This window comes from Hemitrygon akajei, chromosome 10 (assembly GCF_048418815.1).
Source record: "Hemitrygon akajei chromosome 10, sHemAka1.3, whole genome shotgun sequence".
In the NCBI taxonomy this organism is placed as follows: Eukaryota; Metazoa; Chordata; class Chondrichthyes; order Myliobatiformes; family Dasyatidae; genus Hemitrygon; species Hemitrygon akajei.
Genome location: NC_133133.1, coordinates 143,948,142 through 143,975,144, shown reverse-complemented (window position 1 = coordinate 143,975,144; position 27,003 = coordinate 143,948,142). Strand labels below are relative to the sequence as shown.

Sequence of the window (27,003 nt, the reverse complement as noted above, 5' to 3'; positions counted from 1 at the left end):
TTAGTATCCTCCCCAAGCCCCGCAACAAAAAAAAAGCTCCAGACCAACCACAACACAATATAGAGAATATAAATCAGGACAATCAAACCCCCAAAACTGTAAATACACTTAGCAACAGAAGATATTAATGCCTACTACAAAAAAAAAGCTGAAAGCAAGGGACCGAAAAAAACCTTAGTTAAGAGGAAGGTTATGAAAGTACTCAATAAAAGGTCCCCAGACCTTATGGAACTTTAAATCCGAATTAAGGACTGAATAATGAATTTTTTCAAGGTCTAAGCAGGCCATAATATTTTTAAGCCATTGAGCATGTGTGGGCGGGGCAACATCTCTCCATCTAAGGAGGATTAAACGTCTAGCCAGGAGAGAGGCAAAAGATAATATTCGACACTTAGTCGAACTCAGACCTAAATCTGTCTCACCCCAGAAACCGAACAAAGCAATTAAAGGGTTAGGTTCTAGGTGGTGATTCAGAATATACGATAACGTTATGAAGACATTTTTCCAAAATTTCTCCAAGCTAGGACAAAGCCAGTACATATGAATGAGAGAGGCCTCGCCCCTTTTGCATTTATCACAAAGCGGACTGATGTTAGGGTAAAACCGAGATAATTTGGATTTAGACATATGGGCTCTATGAACAATCTTAAACTGTAAAAGGCAATGGCGAGCACAAAGAGAGGTTGAGTTAACCGATTTGAGAATCGAGTCCCAAGTCTCATCGGATAAGGAGGTATTTAAATCATGCTCCCATGCCATTTTAATTTTATCCACAGGGGCACATCGTAGGACTGCTAATTTATCACGAATAAATGATATTAAACCTTTACCTAGTGGATTAATAGAAAGAAATAAGTCCATAACATTTTTCTCAGGCATTTCAGGGAAGTTAGGGATTAAAGGAGTAATAAAGTGTCTAATTTGGAGATATCTAAAAAAATGAGCATTAGGCAGATTGAACTTAGCAGAGAGCTGTTGAAAAGAGGCGAAGCGATTATCAATAAAAAGATCTTCAAAATGTCTAATGCTCTTCCTATACCAATCATGGAAGGCTGAGTCATATATAGTAGGTAAAAAAAGGTGATTATGTAAGATAGGGCTAGAAAAGGAAAAACCATGGAACCCATAAAATTTCCTAAACGGAGCCCATATACGCAAAGTGTGTCTGACAAGAGGATTAACTATTAATCTGGACAAACTACTAGGGAGTACAGAGCCGAGAAGTGCAGAGATAGATAATTCTTTAGTGGAGCTCAACTCCATTGCCACCCAGTTAGGGCACTTGGGTTGGCCATGGAAAAAAGACCAAAAGGCAGCACAACGTATATTGGCTGCCCAATAATATAAACGAAAGTTAGGTAAAGCCATGCCACCCTCTTTTTTAGATTTTTGGAGATAAACTGTTAATTCTAGAGTGCTTATTCTTCCACAGATATGACAAAATAATAGAGTCTAAGGAATCAAAAAAAGATTTAGGAATAAAAATTGGGATTGGTTGAAATAGATATAAAAGTTTAAGGAGAACATACACTTTAACAACATTAATACGACCTACCAAAGACATAGAGGTGACCATTGTAACAGACTCTGTTTAATAGTATATGAAAGATTGGCAAAATTTTCACGAAAGAGATCTTTAAACTTCCTTGTGACTATAATCCCAAGATAAGTAAATTGGTTGTGGACTACTTTAAAAGGGAGATCGCGAAATGTTAATTCTTGTGCTTCTTTATTAATTGGGAAAAGTTCGCTCTTATGTAAATTAAGTTTATATCCAGAGAACTGGCTAAACTGGTCAAGAAGTGAAAACATTGGAGGTAAGGATGTAGACGGATTTGAAAGAAAAAGTAATAAGTCATCAGCATAAAGAGAAACTTTATGCTCAACACCCCCTCTCCAAATCCCGATCAGTTCAGGACAATTTTGAAAAGCTATCGCCAAAGGTTCTATAGCCAAATCAAAGAGAAAGGGACTTAAAGGGCATCCCTGACGGGTGCCACGTTTGAGGTTAAATAACTGGGATTTCTGAGAGTTAGTTAAAACAGAGGCGGTAGGACACAAATACAGCAATTTGATCCAAGAGATAAAACTTTCACCGAAGTCAAATTTTTCTAAAACTGCAAAAAGGTAGTTCCACTCTATACAATCAAATGCTTTCTCCGCATCAAGGGAAATAACACTCAGGAATCCCAGTCGGAGGTGAATATAAAATGTTAAATAAACGCCGAATGTTAAAAAAAGGAAGACGGTTTTTAATAAAACCAGTTTGATCATCAGAAATAATAGAGGGGATAACAGTTTCTAATCTATAAGCCAAAACTTTGGCCAAGATTTTAACATCAACATTAAGCAATGAAATCGGCCTATACGAGGAACACTCTGTTGGGTCTTTACCCTTTTTTAATAAAAGAATAATAGAAACCTCATTGAAAGAGGGTGGCAATTTGCCGTAGTTAAACGAGTCAGATAATACTGAAAGTAACTGAGGGGAGAGAAGTGAAGAGAATGATTTATAAAATTCTACGGGGAACCCATCAGGTCCAGGAGATTTCCCTGAGGACAATGCAGAAATTGCAGAAGATATTTCTTCTGATGATATAGGCCCATTAAGTTTGGCCTTAAAATCGGATGAAAGCGAAGGAATATTCAGATTATTTAAAAAATGATCGATAGAGATATTGTCATTCAAAGATTCAGAGGAATAAAGTCGAGAATAGAAATTTTTAAATGCGTCATTGATTTCTAAGTGATCCGATGTAAGGTCTCCATTCTCCTTCCGGATCTTTGTAATATGTTGTTTGGCTTTGGAACGCCTCAGCTGATTGGCTAGAAATTTACCAGATTTGTCACCATGAATATAAAAACGACTCTTGCTTTCAAGAAGTTGGCGTTCGACAGGTTGAGTGGACAGAAGATTAAATTTAGTTTGAAGTTCTACACGTTTCTTGTATGGTTCAAGATTCTTAGTGTGAGCATACAGTTGATCCAATTCTTTAATCTGATTAATGAGGTCTAATCGATCTGCACAGGACTTTCTATTAAGATTTGCTGTATAGGAGATTATTTGACCCCTCAGATATGCTTTCATGGCATCCCAGACAATCTGGGATGACACTTCAGGTGATGTATTGGTGTTAAAATAAAAGGTTATCTGATCCTTGATAAATTTTAGAAAATCATAATCCGATAGTAAAGTCGAATCGAACCGCCAGTGTTTATTCCTCTGAGGAAAGCCAGGAAAATTTAAGGACAGAGTAATTGGGGCATGGTCAGAAATCAGTATACTCTGGTAATCACAGGAATAGACAAATGGAATGAGTTGATTGTCGAGTAAGAAGTAGTCAATTCTAGTAAAGGTATGGTGAACATGTGAAAAAAAAAATCTCTCTCAGTAGGATGAAGGAAACGCCATATATCAGAGATACCATAATTAGAGAGAAACGATTGAATAGCTGAGGCAGATTTAGTAGGTGGTCTAGTAACAGAGGACGATCGATCCAAACTAGGATCTAACCAACAATTGAAATCACCACCCAGTATAAGAGAGTATGAGTTTAAGTCTGGTAGTGAGGAGAAAAAACGTTCAAAAAAATTAACATCATCAAAATTGGGGGCATACAGGTTTGCTAGTACAACTTTAGTATTATATAGTTAACCAGAAACAATAACAAAGCGGCTATTTGTATCAGATATCTTATTATGGACTTCGAAAGGAATATTTGAGTTAATAAGAATGGAGACCCCCCCTAGCTTTGGCAGCAAAGGATGAATGAAAATGCTGACCCGCCCACTTTGACAAAAGCCGGGAGTTATCAGAACAACGAATATGAGTTTCTTGAAGGAAAGCAATGTCCGCTTTGAGTTATTTAATATGTGAGAAGACCTTCCTTCTTTTAACAGGGTGATTCAATCCCTTTACATTCCAGCTCACAAATTTAAGTGCACTAGCCATTATCAATTACTAATGCATAAAAGGCAGCAGGCATATAAAAAGTCAAGCAATACAATAGCAGTCTGGGAGCAGAAATGTAAACATAGATTCTTAAAATCAAAACATAAACATGTCCTGAGCAATAAAGAAAAACAATAAATACAGTGAGTGATGTTGGAACTGGAACAGTGCCTTCTGTGTGCCCTTTCGAGCTCAGGTGGAATCGGAAGAAATTCTTTCCCAAAAATCTCACAGAGAAAATCGGAAAAAAATTTCACGGGAGAGCCCTGTTCGGTGGCCTCTGGCAAACCAAGAATTCGTAGATTGCAACGTCTGCTACGGTTTTCAAGATCCACTATTCTGGAAAAAAGCTTACAAACCTGCTGCTCCAGGCTGGAGCACGGGGTTTCCAAATATTGGGCACGGCGTTTTAAATCTTCAGAAGCCGAGTCGATGCAAGATAAATGTTCGGCGTGTTCGTCCACTCTAGCGTTGATCCGATCCAATTTGACATCCAGCTGGTTGAAAGAAGTTCTAAATTCCTTTAAAATATCTTGTCGATGCTGTTCCAAAGCAGCAAAAATGTCAGCCGGCAAAGTTGAAGTAATTTCTTTTTTCCCGGTTTTAGTACTTTTGTTAGACATTGTAAGATAGATGTGTTCGCAAGCAAGTAAGAAAAACCTAATAAAATACCTAACTAAGGTTTAAGAATGGAGACATATAGTGCAAAGGTAGGGAAAATGACGGAGCAAAAGTTCGGAACAGCTAAACAGTCGCCACCTTGCCGGAAGTCCACCAAAATGGTTTAAAAAAAAGAATATGTTTTAAATTTTATTCAGCTGTTTTGAAGATGTAATCTTGAAGTCTTTTTGGATTTTCTGAAGCATGCAATGTTAATAGGATACTAGAGAGAGGATTGTTGAGAGTGGTGTGGTGATCAAATATTTGAGTGATCCTAAACATATCAATGGTGAAGTAGGTGTGGCAGTATAAATTTCTACATGATAAAGGGTTTAATTTTGATAATATATCATTGGAAATTTGGACTTAAGAAACATTATCATGGATTGAGGACTGATGGATGAGCGGAAAACAGATTACTGAGTAACTTGGGAAATACCACAGTGGTTAACGTTTGAGCCTCAGATATTTATAATTTAAATATCTATATGTAAATAAAAGAGATGGGTGTCATATTCATGTTAGCTGGCAATGAAGGCACAGACAGAAGGTAAAATGGGCGGTAAATGCAACAAAGATATAAGAAGGTATTTAGGCTTTAGAACAGATTGGACACCATAGTAGCACATAGAATATAAAATAGGAGAGTATAAAATTATGCACTTGTCTAAATGGCTGGATGAAGTAGAATTGATTTTGCTCAAATAGAGAGGTAAATGTTGGTGTGCATTAGGACTTGGAGATTTTCTTGCTCAAGAAACAAAGTTACAACAAACAAGATGCTGGAACAGGGATTCCAAACTTAGGGTCCAGTGACCCCTTGATTAATGGTAGAGGTCCATGGATCCCTCGGCTAATGGTAGGGGTCCATGGCATAAAAAGAATTGCGAACTCCTTTGGGTCAGAGTCGGAGGGAGGTTTTAGGTTAAGAACCTTCATTTGGACTGAAAGATAGAGGGAGATAGCCAGTATGAAAAGCTGAATAGATAGATGTGGCTGTTGTGGGGATCAAGTTGCAGTAGGCGGAGGTTGCAAAGAATGATATGCTGTATGCATAAATTGATGGGGTTATAGATGAGGACCAGGGAATCTCAGTTCCTGTTCTGTCGGGGGAGATGGTGTAAGGACAAAATTGCAGGTAATAGAAAAGTGCTTGAGGGCACCATTAAAAACAGTGGAAGAGGGGGGAAGGAATTTCCATTTTCTGAAAAAAGGTAATACAGATGTCATCAACTGGAAGATTTCATCTAGAAACTCATGCCACTCAGGGATTTGCGCTGATATTATTTTTTTACTGTTTGTGCTGGATTGTAATCATATGTGCTGTGTGTGACTACTGTATATGTACTGTTCAGCATCTTGGCCCCAGAGGAATGATCTTTTGTTTAGCTGTATATGTGTGCATGGATGAATGACAATGAACTTGAACTTGAAGCAGGTGCAGCAGAAATGGAGTAATTGAGAACAGGAATGGCATTCTTGCAAGTGACAGGTTGAGAGGAGTTAGTCTAGGTAACTGTTGGAGTCACTGGGTTTGTAGTAGATGTCAGTCTACCTCTTGAGACGAAGATGGAGAGATCATAAAAAGGGAGTGAAGTGTCAGAAATGGATGGGGTGGAAATTAGTACCAAAGTTAATAAAGTTCCACATAGGTGCAGCAAACGCCAACAATTCACTTATCGATGTAGTGGAGAAAGAATTGGGGAGTGGTACTGGAAAGGTTGGGAACATGGAATCTCCATGTAGCCTACAGAAATGCAGGCATAGCTGAGGCCAATACCAAGGCTACACCTTTGATTTGGAGAAAATGGGAAGAGTCAAGTTGACTTCTGCAAGGCAGAGGAAAGTGTTAATTGAGGGGAACTGGTTAGATCTGGTGTCTACAGAAAGTTACAATGCCTGCACTGCAGGCAATTGTTAACACACTTGGTTCATTAACCTTTATTATATGGGTGTTAGAGAATAAGAATAATTAATTATATAGAGCAAAGGTGAAACTATACCTAAGTAGTATAGATACTTTTGGTCCTCTTACTAATAAAGAATACAGTGGGCTTGATTGGTGTGTAGTGAGAGTATAACAGAGCAATTCCTAGGATGACAGAGAAACCTTGCAGAAAGAGATTGAATTGATTGGTATTTATGGGAGAATTAATTCCTGAAAATTATACTTTAAAATGAGAGGAACCCATAGAAATGGACAAAATCTTGTATGCTGGGTATTTTCTGCCAACTGGAAAGTATAGAATTACATGTGATAGTGTCAGACAGAGTTGGCCTTTTGTGGTTGTGATGAAGGAAAATAAATGATCATTTAAATATTGTGATATTGAATTGGTGTGAATATTTAATTGTTTTCTGTTATACATTTGAGATCTATCAAGGAAAGAGTGCCTGTTGGCACTGGGACTTGTGATGCTTCCTTACCAATGAAAGGCTGCCTTTGTTCATCTTTCTTCTCTTTGGATCTTTCAACATGAACAAGCAATCTTTATCATCTAATTAAATTTAGCAAGATTGTACAATGGAATTAATCAAGAAAATGCAGAAACTTTATCATACTAAAATACATTCTCCATGTCTTAGAATTCTGTTTGTAGTTTCCTGTGATTATTGATTTTGGTGGTTCTTGATCTGTCAGGCAGCTTGTTCTTTTAGATGTCCTGAAGCTAAACAACAGATGACAATGCCCACTCTTCTCCCATATTAAGTACAAACATGTTGTACGACTGGATTCATCCAAATCATAAGCTCTGGTGGTCACAGTAGTAATTTTGCTCTCAGTCACTACAGAGTTTCCTTTGCCTTTTGGTGGCCAGGAAAGAGTCACTTTTGAAATGTGTTCTGACCATAGAACTATAAACCTATATCACAATTGCCTTACCTGAACTGGTATTACATTCTTTTGTTGCCACCAGATGTGGTTCGGTAATGGTATTTATTCCTGCCTCAGAAGATTGTGGGTTTGCATCCTCTGAAGTCTTCATTAATTAATTCTTATAAAAAAGTACATAAATATTTGCAGTCCAATACAGTACTCGAGAAGGAGGACACTGTTGGAAGTGCCATTTGTTAAATAAGATATCACGCCAACAGCCCTTGTCAAGTGAAATTAAAAGATTGCATGGAAGTATTCAAAGACGAGCAGAGGAGTTTTCATTGGTGCCTTAGACAATATTGATGTAACCAACGTCATTAAAACAGATTTTCTGTTTACTTTCATTTTGCTGTCTGCGGAAGCTTGCTTGAACAGATTGGCTGGCATATTTCTAAAAAAAAATACAACCCTTTTCAAAATTTCAATTAACTACAAAGAACTTAGTTGTTTTCTGAAATCATAAAAAGTGATGATGTATATATACAAGGAGTAATTGGCCTAAGGTAGGAGGAGTCAATTTTAGAAAACCTAGCACATTCATTTTTCAACATAGTCCCCTCCTACATTTACACACTTAGTCCAGCGGTCATGGAGCATTCGGATCTTGGACCTCCAGAAAGTGTCCACAGGTATGTGATTGATAAGTTAGTGGCCTAAGATAGAAGGAGATGAGTTATACAGCTCTCGTTACATGCACATGCAGGTCAACTCTTTGAGCGATTATGTAGAATGTTTGAAGTTAATAACTCATCTCCTTCTACCTTAGGCCATGAACTTATCAATCACCCCTGCTGTGGACACTTTCTGGAGGTTCAAGATCTGTATGCTCCATGACTGCTGGATTAAGTGTGTAAATGTAGGAGGGGACTAAGTTGAAAAATATATGTGCTAGGTTTTCTAATGTTGACTCCTTCTACTACCTTAGGCCACAAACTTATCAATTACCCCTCATACATCCTCCTACCTCTGGATCTCTGGCATTTCATTATTATTTATTTGAAAGTTTATCATGCAGAGAAATAGTGTTTTCTGTGTTTTTTTTAATCTTTTCATACACAGGCTGACAGTCTCAACAAAATTGGAGAGTGATATTGAAAAGTTTTCTGTTTATAACTGGACTTTTTGCAGAATCATGCTAAGATTCCCTGAGCAAAGCAAAATGCAAAATCTTTAAAAGAGAGGATGATGTAGTGGAAAGTAATATCACATCTAAAAGAAAACTACTGCTGTCTTTTTCATTCTATCTCATTATTCTTCCCCTCCATCACCAGATTTCTAAATGCTCCATGAACTCAAGGTCACTACCTCACTCTTCTTCTTTAGCACTATTTATTTATTTCCTATTGTAACTGTTAGTTATGCCTGCACTGCTGCTGCAAAACAGCAAATTTTGCGTCATATGTCATTGACAATAAACCTAATTCTAAATCTAATTATACTTGAATCAGCTAGGCATTGCGAATCATTCTAAATCTGATTATACTTGATTCAGCTATGCATTGCGAATGATTGTCAACTATCAAAAAGCACAATGTGGATTATAGTATTTTGTATTAGTTTAATTTGGTTTTGATTTCCTGGACTATCATTCTGTTTAATTTAAAGCACCACTGGTTGGAGTGTAAAAATAACTAAGTTATTTATTTCAACAAGTCTAAATGTTTACTTTTTTCTCCATCTGCACTCAGATTCTCTTTCTCCAGCTTCTAGTCCATCATCAGTAACCTTACCTGTTACTTCATTAACCCAAGATGAAGCTTCCACCTCTGGGCTCTGCATAGAATGTCGAGTGTGTGGAGACAAGGCTTCTGGCTTTCATTATGGTGTCCATGCCTGTGAGGGTTGTAAGGTTTGTGGGTTATCTCAGTGTTATTTATTGAAGATCTGTAAGGCTTTTTATTGATTTTGTTAAAGTGATATGAGAATTTATTTTCATCAATGGCCTCTCTAGGTTTTTATTGCTTTGTACTCAATTCTGACAGCAACATTTATTATTTGTTTTGTACACATTAATAATACATCATCTATTATGAAAATGTAAGTTTAACAATTTTAACAGTTTCTACAGAAAATATCTGAATGTATTTTTGAGGTCTGCATATTTCTGAATAATTAGTTTGATTATTAGCTTAGTCTAGATGATATAACATTGTTATTTTCAATGCAGTGCCATCTAGTATATATAACTGAAGACACCCCACCTTGCTTGCAGTTGCAAAATCTCAAACCCCAATCATGAAGTCCTAACTTTTCATTCTGCAAGATCAGATACAGAGCTGTTCCCCAAGACACCATCCCCACTGTTGACCATCTTGTATTAATTTCCCACCCATCTATCTGGTCAACAATAACTCAACCTAATCCCTACCTTCCCTGGACATAATGACTTTTTTATTCCAATAGTAGAAGGCACCTTCTGAGTTGAACCACAATTCCATTTACTATCCAATATCATGGCAATGCACCCATAACCTGAAGAGTTGCAAGCTTATTTTTATTCTGAGTGCCATTATGATACCATTCTCCTTTATCTAGGCACCCAAATTCTAACATATATGACTTGAGATAGACTTTCAAATGGTGAGTGCTTATAACAGGTTTTTATTATATTGTTGTAGGTTGAATCTGTGGTGAGGAAAGCAAATGTGATATTAGCATTCATTTCAGATGGACTAGACTATAAAAGCAAGTTTGTAATGTTAAGGCTCTATAAAGCACTGGTAAGGCCTCACTTGGAGTGCTGTGAACCATTTTGGGCGCCTTATCTCAGAAAGGATGTGCTGAAACTGGAGAGGATTCAAAGGAGGTTCACAAAAATAATTCTAGGATTGAATGGCTTGTCATATGAAAAATGTTTGATGGCTCTGGGCACTGGAATTCAGAAGAATGAGAGATGACCTAATTGAAACCTATCAAATGGTGAAAGGCCTTGATAGAGTGAATGTGGAGAGGATGGTTCCTACGGTGGGAGAATCTAAGACCAGAGGACACAGCCTCAGAATAGAGGAGCATTCTTTTAAAATAGAGATGAGGAGGAATTTCTTTAGCCAGAGAGTGGTGAATCTTTGGCACAGGCAGCTGTGGAGGCCATCTTTATGTATATTTAAGGCAGAGGTTGATAGATTTTTGACTGGTCAGGGTATGAAGGGATATTGGTGGAAGGCAGGAGATTGGAGCTAAGAGGAAAAAAGAGCCATGATGAAATGACAGAGCAGACTCAATGGGTTAGGTGGCCTAATTCTGTTCCTAAATCTTACGGTCTTATAACCTAAGTTACATATTTCCTCAACCCATTTCTGGCTCTTGTTTCTCCAAGTTTTATCGAACGTGACTTTTATTTTCAAATTTATATATTTTTTTATCATAAGAAAAATAGTGTAATGGTCAAAAAGGTTGATTCCTGAGATTTTAGGGTTGATTTCAGAACCTATCAGATGTAACAAAAGAATACACAATATCTGAATGGTAATAATAATATGCCTAGTGAGAGAACATCTAAGTACACAAGTATTAGGTGTTGACTTCTATGTACTGTGCATCATGAATGAGAATTAACTAAAATGAGTTAGCAGTTAATGTTTGCTGTCTGAAGTACTGGATCGATGGGAAGTAAAATTGTTTGTCATAAGATGTTGAAAGCCCATATTTTCTTGCAGGTATAGGAGTGTTAGTCACCCTGTTAACTGAGTGAGTTATAGCTTCACTGAGTACTGCTAGCTGTTTACAGTTGAGCCTGAGAGCTTCTAACTAAATTCATGTTTCTATATTACTCACCTGGGAGAAAGCATATCCCAAAAAATAATACAAAAATTTTTTACAACTGGCTTTAAAATTCCTTCAACATCCACTGTTCCCTGGTCATTATGAAAAAAGCAGGATCCCACCCCTCCCCCAATTTCACCCTCTGACCTGTGGTCTTTTAAATTCCAAACAAAACGAGATATGTTCTTTCCTGGAATATCACTCAGAAGCATTTTCCTTAGAGGCCTCTTGCCAATCAGTGACGGAAATGTGCTAAAATATCTCAGCAGAACCTGGGCTGCTGGAAGGAATGATGCTCAGGGCAGAAACAGCAGCTCCAACTGGTAATCTAAGATGGAGTCGTTTTAGTCTTTTAATGATCCAACATAGATTTCAGTTTGGAAACGTGTGTATATTGAGTTCATCTTGTAAACAGCACTACTCTATATGAAAATCAGATTAATGAATACAAGCCATCGCTAAGCTGTGAATGCCTGATTTATAGCACCCCTACCTAATAATGAGCTTCCATAATATTAAACTCAAATGTCCAATATACATGCAGTACATACGTTTGTTCCTATGAATGGCCAAATTAGTCTTTTCACTTCTTCAAAACTATTTTTGCAATGAGTATAGGTCATTCTGAGAGGGGAGGGTAAGCGTGGATGAGCTCCTGCAAAGGGATTTTAAGGAGCTAGGTATAAAGTTATAAAACAAGATTTACAGGTTTTAATCTCAGGATTTCTACCTGTATTATGTGCTAATAGGGTGAAGAATGTATACCAAGTGGCTAAGGAGCTGATGCAGGAGGGAGGGCTTCAGATTTATGGATCATGGACTCTCTTCCAGGGCAGGAGGTATCTGTACAAACAGGATGTTTTGTATCTGAACTGGAGAGGAACCAGTAACCTCTCTGGGAGGTTTGCTTGTGCTAGTTGGGAGGGCTTAAACTAGAGTGGCAGGGAGATGGCAACTAGAGAAACAGGGCAGTAAGAAAGATGTTATGCCAAGTATGACTGAAGGAAACACAGCAATAGGAACACAGTTAATTAACATACTGGGATTGAAGGGTTGAAATTGTTCATTTCAATACTATGGCTATTATGGATTAGGAGGATGAACCTAGAGCATATATGTCAAACTCAAGGCCCGCGGGCCAAATCCGGCCCGCGGTGGAATTATCTTTGGCCCGCGAGATAATATCTAATTACTATTAAAGCTGGCCCCAGTAATCGAAGCGCCTATGGCGTATGATATGGCTAATGCTGAGTTTATTCAGGTACCAGGTTTTCAGGGTTTTTAGTGTTTATTCGGCAGTCTTGCTCGGCAGTCTTCTTCATAAGAAACAGAATTTGTAAAGTGAAACACTTTGTAGTTATAGCAGAGACTGAGACACATGAGAGCAGGCTGAAAAAACGGAGGGAACGAAAGCTGCGTTCGCACGCGTCCGACTGATCCGGCCCGCATGAAGCTGCATTTTGCTCAATCCGGCTCGTGACCTAAAATGAGTTTGACACCCCTGACCTAGAGCCTGGGTCAGTACATGGAATTTTGATATTGTTGCTTTTACAGAGACCTGGTTGCTGAGCGACAGGAATGGCAGTTCAACGTTCCCGAGTTTCATTGTTTTAGGATGGTGGAGGGGTTACACTATGGATAAGGGAGAATGTTACAGAGGTACCCAAAGCGAACACACAGGGGAGATCAACCACAGAGGCATTTTGGGAGAGCTTCAAAATAAGAAAGCTAGAATTTTGATTATGATTATACTTTAGGTACCCCCCAATAGCCACAGAGTTGGAGGAACAGATGTATAGACAGATTATGGAAAGATATGTCATAGTGGGGGATTTTAACTTCCCCAGTATTGATTGGAACATCCTTAATACAGTGTGTTAATAATAATTAATATGCCTAGATAGGACAGGATTTCTTCAGACCATCCAAGAGGGATTCTTGAAGCAGTATGTGGAGAGTCCAAGTAGAGAAGAAAACATTTTGGGCCTGGCTTTGGGAAATGAGTCTGGCATGGTGACAGGCCTGGGGGGAGGGGATCATTTTGGTAATAATGACCACTGCTTGTTAAGTTTTTAAGTTAATTATGGATTAAGATAAAATCAGACCTTATGAAATATATTAAATGGGGAGAAGACAAATTAGAACACAATAAGGCAGGATCAAGGGGTGTTGATTAGGAGCATGGTTGTTGGACAAGTCCACACCTAACATGTGGGTGTTGGTTGAAGACCAGGATTGCCATGTTTCAGTAAAGATGGCAATGATAAGGGAATCTTTGATGATACAAGAGGTCCTAAATTTAGTTAGGAAGGGAAAAGTAGCATGTGTAAGGTTTAGAAAGCTAAAATCAAACTGGGCCCTTCTGGAATATAAAGATAGCAGAAAAGTGCTCAAGCAGGTGATTAGGAAGACCAGAGGAGGCCATGAAATGTCCTTGGCAAGTAGGGTTTTATTAAGAAAATGAGGAAGGGGTATGTCTACTCAAAGATAAAAGGGGGAATTTGTGCTTGGAGTACAAACAAGTAGCTAAGGTATTAAAAGAGTACCTCATGTTGGATTTGGAGGATAGTGAAAGCCGCGTAGGGAATGCTAATATGCCAGGACATATTAAGATGAAAGAGAAAGTAGTGCTGGGTCTTTGAAATGCATTATGATAGATAAGTCCCCAGGACCTGATAACATACACTCAGTGGTCACTTTATTAGGTACCTCCTGTACCTAATCAAGTGGGTACTGAGTGTACATTCTTCAAGGTTTGAAGAACCCATCTACTTCAAGGTTTGATCTACTATCTACTATCAAGCCTATCTACTTCAAGGTTTGATGTGTTGTGTATTCAGAAATGCTCTTCTGCACACCACTGTTGTAACAAGTGGTTATTTGAGTTTCTGTCAGCTTGAATCAGTCTGGCCATTTTCCTCTGAGCTCTCTCATTAGCAAGGAGTTTTCACCTACAGAACTGTTTTTCACTGGATGATTTTTGTTTCTCGCACCATTCTTTGTAATCTCTAGAAACTGTTGTGCATGAAAATCCCAAGAGATCAGCAAATTCTGAGATACTCAAATCACCCCATCTGGCACCAATGATCATTCCACAGTCAAAGTCACATAGATCACATTTCTTCCCATTTTGATGTTTGGTCTGAATAACAACTTAACCTCTTGACCATGTCCCCGTGCTTTTGTATGTGGAGTTGCTGCCTCATGATTGACTGATTAGATATTTGCATTAAAGAGCAGGTATACATGTATGCTTCCTGTAAACTGGCTTCCCCTCTATGGACTCTGTCTACAGGTAGCATTATCAAAGATCCACCCATCCCAGACGTTCTTTCTCCCCTCTCCCATCTGGCAGAAGATACAAAAGCTTAAAAGCACGTACGATCAGGCTTAACAATAGTTTCTATCCCACTATTAACAGATTCTTGAATGGACATTTTGCATGATAAGTTGGACTCTTGGCCTCACAATCTATCTTGTTATGATTTTTGCACTTTATCGTTTACCTGCATTTCACTTTTTCAGTCGCTTTTGCACTTTATTCTGCATTGTTATAGTTTTACTTTATTCTAGCTCAATGCACTGTGTATTCTACAAATGGTGTGCAAGACAAATTTTTCACTCGTTCTTGGTATATGTGACAATAATAAACCATTTCCAATTATGGTAGATCCAGTAGCATTGAGGTTCAGATCATAATTCACTGAAGGTAGCTATGCAAGTGGACATGGTGGCAAGGAAAACATATGGCAATGCTTAGAAGTGAGAGGAAGCCATATGCAAAGGGTGCTGAGTATAAGAGTAAGCAAGTCATGCTGCAGCTATATAAAACTTTAGTCAGTTCACCCTTGAAGTATAGTGTGCAATCATTGTTTCCCCATGATAGGAAGGATGTGAAGAGGATGCACAAGAGATTTGCCAGGCTGCTGCCTGGATTAGAGTGTATGAACTATAAGTAAAGGTAGGGTAAACTTGAGTTGCATTGAAGACTGAAGGGAGATATGATAGAGGATTTTAAAATTATGAAAGGCATAGGTAGGGTGGATAGTCAAAGTCTTTTTCCCCCAAGGTAGAAATGTCAGACACCAGAAGGCATGGTTTTAAGATTGGAGGGAAGAATGTTTTTTCGCAGAGGGTGGTAGGTGCCTGGATTGGGTTACCAGGGTTGTAGTGGAATCAGGTGGTTTGCTGGAACTTACGAGGCTTTTAGATAGATACATAAGCATGAAGGGAATGGAGAGATAGGGATGATACGTGGGAGGAGGACATCTAATGTAAATTGGCATCAAGACTGGCACATCATGGGCTGAATGGCACGTCCGTTGCCATACTGTTCTACGTAAATTAATCTTAAGTGCTTTTGATGCCATTTGTCACAATATTGCAGAAGACTGGTTACTATCTTGAATGATTTTTTGTGATTTATTTTTAAACTTGCACAGAAATTCGGGTTATAGACATAGGTTAAAATGAAACCCATTCATTAACGGGAAGTACTTTGCTAAAATGAGTACAAAAATGCTGTTATTGCATTGTCAAAATTGCTAATCATGGTATCAGTAAACACTATTTTCTTGAATTAACTCAATTAACCAAATCATTTTAGATTATGGCTTCAATTCTAGTTGAAATCATTGCTATAAAGTGTCAAGTTTAAAGCTCCTGTTACCTATTGTTTTCAGAATATGTGGTTACAATGTAGATTGAATGAAAATAATAAGGATCAGAGAAGTATTTCAGACAAGGGACCAGATTAGCAAGTCAGTATTTTTCTCTGAATGTTATTTGAAAAAATCATAAGCAATTATTAAATACTACTATTCAGATAATTTATTCACCTAAAATCAGGCTGCATCATAATTGCCACTTTGACTTTAATTTTACAGGGATTTTTTCGGCGAACAATACGATTGAAACTCGATTATGATCAGTGTGAGCGCAATTGTAAGATTCAAAAAAAGAACCGGAACAAGTGCCAGTGCTGTCGTTTTCAGAAGTGCCTTTCTGTTGGAATGTCACATAATGGTATGTGAAGGTGGCTTTCTAAACTTCAAGACAAAATCGAAACAGTGTTTGACACTGATTAAGAGGTGCCAAAGTTTGTTGGTTCTGCATTAATACATCTTTCTTTCCCATTGGCATATTCATGTTGTGACCCATATTGCACACAACACATCCCACTTTTGTTGTATTATCTAGACAGTGTATAGTGGATAAAAATAGTGGCTGCAGTTGGTCAGCAGTTGCTAGGAGCTGCACTTTGGAGAGGAGAAAAAAAATAGCTGAGACAACGCCAAGGAGAAAGAAGAAAGGCATGTTTTGTTTTTAATAGTGACCTAATAGAGGAAAGTTAGTCAGGTCTCTGGCACTGAGTCTGTATTTTCTCTCCATTTAGAAAATAGTCTACCCTTTCATTTATTCTACCAAAGTGCATGACCATAGACTTCCCAACTCTGTATTCCATCTGCCACTTCTTTGCCCATTCTCCTAATCTATCAAAGTCCTTCTGTAGCCTCTCAACTTCCTCAAAATGACTTGCCCCTCCACCTACCTTCATATCATCTGCATACTTTGTAACTAAGCCATCAATTCAGTCTTCCAAATCATTGATTTGGAATGACATAGGTAGGAAGAGTACCAATAAGTAGGTACCAATGACATAGGTAGGAAGAATGATGAGGTTCTGCAAAGTGGGTTGAGGGAGCTAGGTATTAAGTTAAAGAGCAGGACTTCCAGTGTTATGATCTCAGGATCACTACCTGTACCACATGTTAGTGTTCTCCATCTTCCTCTGGTGCTCCCCTCCCCCTTTCTTTCTTCCAAGGCCTTCCGTCCTATGATACTTCCCCTTCTCCAGCCTTGTATCCCTTTTGTCAATCAACTTCCCAGCTCTTAGCTTCATCCCTCCCCCTCCTGTCAGCTCCTGTCATTTCGGGTCTCCCCCTCCCACTTCCAAATCTCTTACTATCTCTTTTTCCCGTTAGTCCTGACGAAGAGTCTCGACCTGAAACATCGACTGTACTTCCTCCTATAGATGCTGCCTGGCCTGCTGCGTTCCACCAGCATTTTGTATGTGGTGCGAGAATAGAAGGCATTGAGCTCATCTGGAAGTAAGCCCTGTTGTTGCCTATGTCACCTGATTTAACTTTAAATGAGGTGATAGTATTCAAAATACTTCGTTGATTCAAGTTTAGTCTGGAATTGCCATTGCCCATGAGATGACTTTTGGAAACTGTACCTGGACCTCTTGTAACTTCCTTGGTCACCAAATCATAGTCAGGGTCCTCAGTCAGGCTTGATCAGGCCCTAATCAGATTGTGGATTTCATGGTTCTTCCATGGCTTCTTGTTGGGGAAGACTCCAAATGATTTTATGGAGACACACTCATCTACAATTGTTTTACAGTTGCATTGTCTGTGACAACCATGGTGTAATCATTCAGACCCATAGATGAGTCCTTGAACATGGCTCAGTCCATTGACTTGAAGCAATCCCATACCACTCCTGCAACCGCTTTGTTGTTATCCTAATCCCTGGAGCTTTGCTCTTTAGCCCCTGCCTGTATGTAGGTAGCGGAAGGACAGCCAAGTGATCAGATTTACCAAAATGTGATCTGGGCATAGAAAGGTAGGCATTCCTTATCTTAGTGTAATAGTGGTCTACAAGAAGGGTCAGAGCCGTCTCTACTTTCTGAGGAGACTGAGGTCCTTTAACATCTTAAGTGTGTAGTAGAGAAAGGTGAGGCGGAACAAGTGATAAGGAGGACACAAGTACAGAGGGATGGTCTGACGGAACATGGAGTTAAATGTGCAGAAAGAATAAGTAAATTTAGGAAGGACAACAAAATTCTAGGGGTGTATAGCCCGATGGGAGTTCAGGGAGCTGGGTTAAGCACAATAGGCAGCGATTCAAACAGAGAGAGGAGAAATGGGCTAAAAATTCTATATCTGAATGCACGAAGTGTCAGAAATAAGGCGGATGAGCTTGAAGCTCAGGTGCGAATGGGTAACTATGATGTTGTTGGGATAGCAGAGACATGGCTGCAGGGAGATCAGACCTGGGAAATGAATGTACAAGGGTATACGTGCTATCGTAGGGACAGAAATGTGGGCAGAGGGGGTGGGGTGGCCCTGTTGGTGAGGAATGAGATTCAGTTCTTTGCAAGGGGGGACATAGGATCAGGAGAAGTAGAGTCTGTGTGGATAGAACTGAGGAACAGTAAGGGCAAAAGGACCCTAATGGGTGTTGTCTACAGGCCACCAAACAGTAGCATGGATATTGGGTGCAAGTTGAATAGGGAGTTAACATTGGCATGTGGCAAAGGTAATGTCACAGTAGTTATGGGGGATTTCAACATGCAGGTGAACTGGGAGGATCAGGTTGGTGCTGGACCCCAGGATAGGGAATTTGTAGAGTGCCTACGGGATGCATTCTTGGAACAGCTTGTACGAGAGCCAACCAGGGACAAGGGTATTCTGGATTTAGTGTTATGTAATGAACAGGATTTGATAAGCGATCTTGAAGTAAAGGAGCCATTAGGAGGTAGTGATCATAATATGATAAGTTTTTATCTGCAATTTGAGAAGGATAAGGGCAGCTCGGAGGTGTCAGTGTTGCAGTTGAACAGGGGAAACTATGGAGCCATGAGGGAGGAACTGGCCAAAGTTGACTGGACGGATATCCTAGCAGAAAAGACAGTGGAACAGCAATGGCAGGTATTCTTGGGAATAATGCACAAGGTGCAAAATCAGTTCATCCCCCGGAGAAGGAAGGATTCAAAGGGGGGAAAGGGGCCACAGTGGTTGACAAAGGAAGTCAGAGATTGCATAGCATTAAAAAAAAGGAAGTACGACAGAGCTAAGGTGAGTGGGAGGACAGATGATAGGGAAGTTTTTAAGGAACAACAGAACTTAACTAAAAAGGCAATACGGGGAGAAAAAATGAGGTACAAACGCAAGCTAGCAAGGAATATAAAGGAGGATAGCAAAAGCTTTTTTAGGTATGTGAAGAGAAAAAACATAGTTAAGAACAATGTTGGGCCCTTGAAGAATGAATTGGGTGAAATTGTTATGGGAAACAGAGAAATGGCAGAAGAATTTAATAAGTACTTTAGATCTGTCTTCACTAAGGAAGACACAAGCAATCTCCCAGATGTACGGATGGGCCAAGGACATATGGTAACAGAGGAAATGAAACAGATTGACATTAGGAAGGAAACGGTGATGAGTAGACTGATGGGACTGAAGGCTGACAAAACCCCAGGTCCAGATGGTCTGCATCCTAGGGTACTAAAGGAGGTGGCCCTGGAAATTGCGGATGCATTGGTAATCATTTTCCAATGTTCCTTAGATTCAGGATCAGTTCCTGAGGATTGGAGAATGGCTAATGTTATCCCACTTTTTAAGAAAGGAGGGAGGGAGAAAACAGAGAACTATCGACCTGTCAGCCTGACATCAGTGGTGGGGAAGATGCTAGAGTCCATGATTAAATAGTGGCATATCTAGATAGCAGTGATAGAATTGGGCCGAGCCAGCATGGATTTACCAAGGGTAAATCATGCTTAACTAATCTGTTGGAGTTTTTTGAGGATGTAACCAGGAAGTTAGATGGGGGAGATCCAGTGGATGTAGTGTACCTCAATTTTCAGAAGGCATTTGATAAGGTCCTACATAGGAGATTGGTGGGTAAAATCAAAGCTCATGGCATTGGGGGGAAGACATTGACATGGATAGAAAACTGGTTGGCAGATAGAAAGCAAAGGGTAGCGGTGAATGGGTGTTTCTCGGAATGGCAGGTGGTGACTAGTGGGGTGCCACAGGGCTCAGTATTGGGACCACAGCTGTTTACGATTTACGTCAACGATTTAGATGAAGGCATTGGGAATAACATCAGCAAATTTGCTGATGATACTAAGCTGGGTGGCAGTGTGACATGTGATGAGGATGTTAGGAGAATTCAGGGTGACTTGGATAGGCTGGGTGAGTGGGCAGATACTTGACAGATGATGTTTAATGTGAATAAGTGTGAGGTTATCCACTTTGGGAGTAAGAACAGGAAGGCAGATTATTATCTGAACGGTGTAGAGTTAGGTAAGGGAGAAATACAAAGAGATCTAGGAGTCCTTGTTCATCAGTCACTGAAGGTGAATGAGCAAGTGCAGCAGGCAGTGAAGAAGGCTAATGGAATGTTGGCCTTTATTACAAAGGGAATTGAGTACAAGAGCAAGGAAATCCTCTTGCATTTGTACAGAGCCCTGGTGAGACCACATCTGGAGTATTGTGTACAGTTTTGGTCTCCAGAGTTAAGGAAGGACATCCTGGCTGTAGAGGAAGTGCAGCGTAGATTCACGAGGTTAATTCCTGGGATGTCTGGACTGTCTTACACAGAGAGGTTAGAGAGACTGGGCTTGTACACGCTGGAATTTAGGAGATTGAGAGGGGATCTGATTGAAACATATAAGATTATTAAGGGATTGGACAAGATAGAGGCAGGAAATATGTTCCAGATGCTGGGAGAGTCCAGTACCAGAGGGCATGGTTTGAGAATAAGGGGTAGGTCATTTAGGACAGAGTTAAGGAAAAACTTCTTCTCCCAGACAGTTGTGGGGGTCTGGAATGCACTGCCTCGGAAGGTAGTGGAGGCCATTTCTCTGGATGCTTTCAAGAAGGAGCTAGATAGGTATCTTATGGATAGGGGAATCAAGGAATATGGGGACAAGGCAGGAACCGGGTATTGATAGTAGATGATCAGCCATGATCTCAAAATGGCGGTGCAGGCTCGAAGGGCCGAATGGTCTACTTCTGCACCTATTGTCTATTGTCTATCTGCCGGACGATGCTGAGGATGTTCTACGAGTCTGTGGTGGCCAGTGCTATCATGTTTGCTGTTGTGTGCTGGGGCAGCAGGCTGAGGGTAGCAGACACCAACAGAATCAACAAACTCATTCGTAAGGCCAGTGATGTTGTGGGGGTGGAACTGGACTCTCTGACAGTGGTGTCTGAAAAGAAGATGCTGTCCAAGTTGCATGCCATCTTGGACAATGTCTCCCATCCACTCCATAATGTACTGGTTAGGCACAGGAGTACGTTCAGCCAGAGACTCATTCCACCGAGGTGCAACACTGAGCGTCATAGGAAGTCATTCCTGCTTGTAGCCATCAAACTTTACAACTCCTCCCTTGGAGTGTCAGACACCCTGAGCCAATAGGCTGGTCCTGGACTTATTTCCACTTGGAATAATTTACTTATTATTATTTAATTATTTATTGTTTTATATTGCTATATTTCTACATTATTCTTGGTTGGTGCGACTGTAACGAAACCCAATTTCCCTCGGGATCAGTAAAGCATGTCTGTCTGTCTAGTCTGTTGAGACTTCTGGTGCTTCAGGTTCTGATGTTGCTCAGTCATTTAGTCAGGTCTGACTCTTTGTGACCTCATGGACCATAGGGTCCATAGGGTTTTCATGGCAAGGTATGGAAGTAGATTGCCAGGTCTTTCTTCTGTGCAGATACTGCTGCTGCCCAGGTTGGGACCCAGCTGGGTTTACTCAGGACCATGTGCCTTGAAGTCTAATGCTGATGCCACTACACCACCAGCCAGCCCAACAGGTTCTATTGCTGATGGTAATTGGGCAGGGTTTTCTTCGAACAAGCCAGATTGAAGTCCCTGACTATGATTTGAAATGCATCAGGGGGAATGAACTTTTTTTGTATGGAGACTGCATTATGCAGTATCTCAAGAACTTGATTATAATTAGCTGCAGGTGGTATGTAAACTGCAGTCTGGATTGTGGAGGCGAATCCCCTAGGTAAATAGAATGGATGGCATTTGACTGTTAGGTGTTCAATGTCAGTGGAACATGAGTTCGACAAAACTGCCACATCGGAGCACCACTGATAGTTTATAAATGGTAAAGAGACTTGAGAGGGCTGTCGACTCAGCCAGCTCCATTATGGTCACAAGCCTCCACCACTGAGGACATCTTCAAAAGGCAGTGCCTCAAGAAGGTGACATTAATCATTAAGCATCCTCACATTCTGGGACATGCCCTCTTCTCATTACTACCATCAGAGAGAAGGTACCGGAGCCAGAAGATCCAAACTCAATGTTTTAGGAACAGGTTCTTTCCCTCTTCCATCAGATTTCTGAAAAGTCTATGAACCAGTTTATATTGCTTTACTAGTCCTCTTTTGCACGATTCATAAGACCATAAGATATAGGAGCAGAATTAGGCCATTTGGTCCATCGTGTCTGCTCCGCCATTTCATCGTGGCTAATCCAATTTTCCTCTCATCCCCAATCTCTGACTTCTCCCACATCCCTTCATGCCCTGACCAATCAAGAATCTATCAGCCTCTGCCTTAAATATACATAAAGGCTTGGCCTCCAAAGAATTCCACAGATTCACCACTTTCTGGTTAAATAAATTCCTCCTCATCTCTGTTCTAAAAGGACAACCCACTATTCCGAGGCTGTGTCCTCTGGCCTTTGATTCGCCCACCATCAGAAACATCCTCTCCACATCTACTGTGTCAAGGTCTTTCCCCATTCGATAGGTTTCAATGAGATCAGCCCTCATTCTTCTGAATTCTAGTGAATACAGACCCAGAGCCATCAAACACTCTTCATATGACAAGCCATTCAATTTTCATGAACCTTCTTTTAACTCTCTCCAGTGTCAGCATATCCTTTCAAAGGTAAAGAGCTCAAACTTGCTCACAATACTCCGTGAGGCTTCACCAGTGCTTTATAAGTCTGTAACATTACATCCTTGCTTTTATATTCAAGTCGTCTTGAAATGAATTGTTACGTGTCCACAGTTTTGTTTTCCTGGGAGTCAACAGTTTCGTTCAATGTGAGCATCACGTGTCCCCAGTTTCATTTTACTTTGAGTCCACGGTTTCGTTTCTGTGAGCGTTACCTTATGACATATGCCGACGGTATAAAAGAAATGTGGTCAAAGTGTTGAGAAGGAGTCGAAGGAAAGAGAGAGAGAGAGAGAAAGTGAAGATCGCAGGCTTTAAGCTATCCGGGACCAGCTCACGATCGAGAAGGGTAAAGTCTAATGCTTACCCAAACTCAAAGGATTGGGTTAATCTGCGGTGCACTGTGCATTGCGGAGATGTGTCTGTTATTCATATGATCCATGGGTATGGATTTCATGACAGTCACTTTATGAAATAGCTCTTCGTGGATTTCGGATCTTCGATAACTTTCTTCATTCGCTAGCCGTGGAATCTTTGGAATTTGTTGTGATCGCCTCATCGCTGCACTGTGAATCCACAAGTCTCTCCTCTCGTTTATTTCGTGAATTACTGGGACTCCCTGAACTGCCACTTTAAAACTGTGGTTGAGTAAGATTTGTTAAGAACGGGTTCTATGTTTGACTGTTTAGGAGCCATAGATGCATAACACTGTTGACTTCTGTTTAAGAAAGTAATTTATTTAATTTTCTATATTTTACATAGAAACATAGAAAATAGGTGCAGGAGTAGGCCATTTGGCCCTTCGAGCCTGCACCACCATTCAGTATGATCATGGCTGATCATCCAACTCAGAACCCTATATCTGCTTTCTCTCCATACCCCCTGATCCCTTTAGCCACAAGGGCCATATCTAACTTCCTTTTAAATATAGCCAATGAACCGGCCTCAACTGTTTCCTGTGGCAGAGAATTCCACAGATTTACCACTCCCTGTGTGAAGAAGTTTTTCGTCATCTCAGTCCTAAAAGGCTTCCCCTTTATCCTCGTTCTGGACTTCCTCAACATCAGAAACAATCTTCCTGCATCTAGCCTGTCCAATCCCTTTAGAATTTTATACGTTTCAATAAGATCCCCCCTCAATCTTCTAAATTCCAGTGAGTACAAGCCCAGTCGATCCAGTCTTTCTTCATATGAAAGTCCTGCCATCCCAGGAATCAATCTGGTAAACCTTCTCTGTACTCCCTCTATGGCAAGAATGTCTTTCCTCAGATTAGGGGACCAAAACTGCACACAATATTCTAGTTGCGGTCTCACCAAGGCCTTGTACAACTGCAGTAGAACCTCCCTGCTCCTGTACTCAAAATCCTTTTGCTATGAATGCCAACATACCATTTGCCTTATTCACCGCCTGCTGTACCTGCATGCCCACCTTCAATGACTGGTGTACAATGACACCCAGGTCTCGTTGCATCTCCCCTTTTCCTAATCAGCCACCATTCAGATAATAATCTGTTTTCCTGTTCTTGCAACCAAAGTGGATAACCTCACATTTATTCACATTAAATTGCATCTGCCATGAATTTGCCCACTCACCTAACCTATCCAAGTCACCCTGCATCCTCTTAGCATCCTCCTCACAGCTAACACCGCCGCCCAGCTTCGTGTCATCCGCAAACTTGCAGATGCTGCATTTAATTCCCTCCTCTAAATCATTAGTATATATTGTAAACAACTGGGGTCCCAGCACTGAGCCTTGCAGTACTCCACTAGTCACTGCCTGCCATTCTGAAAAGGTCCCGTTTACTCCCACTCTTTGCTTCCTGTCTGCCAATCAATTCTCTATCCACATCAATACCATACCCCCAATACCGTGTGCTTTAAGTTTGCACACTAATCTCCTGTGTGGGACCTTGTCAAAAGCCTTTTGAAAATCTAAATATACCACATCCACTGGCTCTCCCCATCCACTCTACTAGTTACATCTTCAAAAAATTCTATAAGATTCGTCAGACATGATTTTCCTTTCACAAATCCATGCTGACTTTGTCCGATGATTTCACCTCTTTCCAAATGTGCTGTTATCACATCTTTGATAACCGACTCTAGCATTTTCCCCACCACCGATGTCAGACTAACCGGTCTATAATTCCCCGGTTTCTCTCTCCCTCCTTTTTTAAAAAGTGGGGTTACATTAGCCACCCTCCAATCCTCAGGAACTAATCCAGAATTTAAGGAGTTTTGAAAAATTATCACTAATGCATCCATTATTTCTTGGGCTACTTCCTTAAGCACTCTGGGATGCAGACCATCTGGCCCTGGGGATTTATCTGCCTTTAATCCCTTCAATTTACCTAACACCACTTCCCTACTAACATGTATTTCCCTCAGTTCCTCTATCTCACTAGACCCTCGGTCCCTTACTATTTTCGGAAGATTATTTATGTTCTCCTGAGTGAAGACAGAACCAAAGTAGTAATTCAGTTGGTCTGCCATGTCTTTGTTCCCTATGATCAATTCACCTGTTTCTGACTGTAAAGGACCTACATTTGTCTTGACCAATCTTTTTCTTTTCACGTATCTATAAAAACTTTTACAATCAGTTTTTATGTTCCCTGCCAGCTTTCTCGCATAATCTTTTTTCCCTTTCCTAATTAAGCCCTTTGCCCTCCTCTGCTGGTCTCTGAATTTCTCCCAGTCCTCAGGTGTGCCGCTTTTTTTTGCTAATTTATATGTTTCTTCTTTGGACTTGATACTATCCCTAATTTCCCTTGTCAGCCACGGGTGCACTACCTTCCCTGGTTTATTCTTTTGCCGAACTGGGATGAACAACTGTTGTAGTTCATCCATGCGATCTTTAAATGCTTGCCATTGCATATCCACCGTCAACCCTTTAAGTATCATTTGCCAGTCTATCTTAGCTAATTCATGTCTCATACCTTCAAAGTTACCCTTCTTTAAGTTCAGAACCTTTGTTTCTGAATTAACTAAGTCTCTGAATTAACATCTTAATGAAGAATTCCACCATATTATGGTCACTCTTACCCAAGGGGCCTCGCACAACAAGATTGCTAACTAACCCTTCCTCATTGCTCAATACCCAATCTAGAATGGCCTGCTCTCTAGTTGGTTCCTTGACATGTTGGTTCAGAAAACCATCCCGCATACATTCCAAGAAATCCTCTTCCTCAGCACCCTTACCAATTTGGTTCACCCAATCTATATGTAGATTGAAATCACCCATTATAACTACTGTTCCTTTATTGCACGCATTTCTAATTTCCTGTTTAATGCCATCCCCAACCTCACTACTACTGTTAGGTGGCCTGTACACAACTCCCACCAGCGTTTTCTGCCCCTTAGTGTTATGCAGCTCTACCCATATCGATTCCACATCCTCCAGGCTAATGTCCTTCCTTTCTATTGAGTTAATCTCCTCTCTAACCAGCAATGCTACCCCACCTCCTTTTCTTTCCTGTCTATCCCTCCTGAATATTGAATATCCCTGGAGGTTGAGCAAAAACCTGGATTTTTGAGTAGATGTAAATAAATGTAGTGGTTTTAATATTAAAACCCAACTCAATTTGTCATCTCTTGCTGCTGGTATGTTACAAAATCATAACAGAATGCTGACTTTGTATTTGCCTAACAGTGTATTTATTTATTATTGTAACTTATAATAATTTCTTATGCTTGCACTGTACTGCTGCCACAAAACATTAAATTTCATAACTTATATTCTGATAGCTATAAGGATTCTTACAGTTGTTACTATTTAAGTCTGTTCCAGCACTCAGTGAGGTTACGGTTATAGCTAAGTGAGGAGACCAATTTCCCTATAGTACTTAGCACTCAGAAACCTAAGTGTCAGTGTAACTCAGTACTAAGCAGCACAGCACCTTTTGTTTTATCATATGAACAAATGTCTCCCCCTGCATCTCTGACAGATCATACTTATTTATTTTTATTTATGCTAATAATTTATGTCATGCACAGAGGTACGGATAATAGATCCACTGCCTCATATTTCTAGTGGCATGGACTTTAT

The 27,003-nt window shown here is 40.1% G+C and overlaps 1 protein-coding gene across 9 annotated transcripts in view; it reads left to right on the top strand.

Annotated features, from left to right (window-relative positions):
• pparab (peroxisome proliferator-activated receptor alpha b) overlaps positions 1 to 27,003 on the top strand; it is a 142,254-nt gene that overhangs the window by 97,761 nt on the left and 17,490 nt on the right. For all 9 annotated transcript variants that reach the window (XM_073059219.1, XM_073059218.1, XM_073059222.1 and 6 more), the window contains 2 exons: positions 9,179 to 9,339; positions 16,139 to 16,277. In XM_073059219.1, coding sequence (XP_072915320.1) covers positions 9,179 to 9,339; positions 16,139 to 16,277 — 300 coding nt within the window. The remainder of the gene's footprint in view (positions 1 to 9,178; positions 9,340 to 16,138; positions 16,278 to 27,003) is intronic.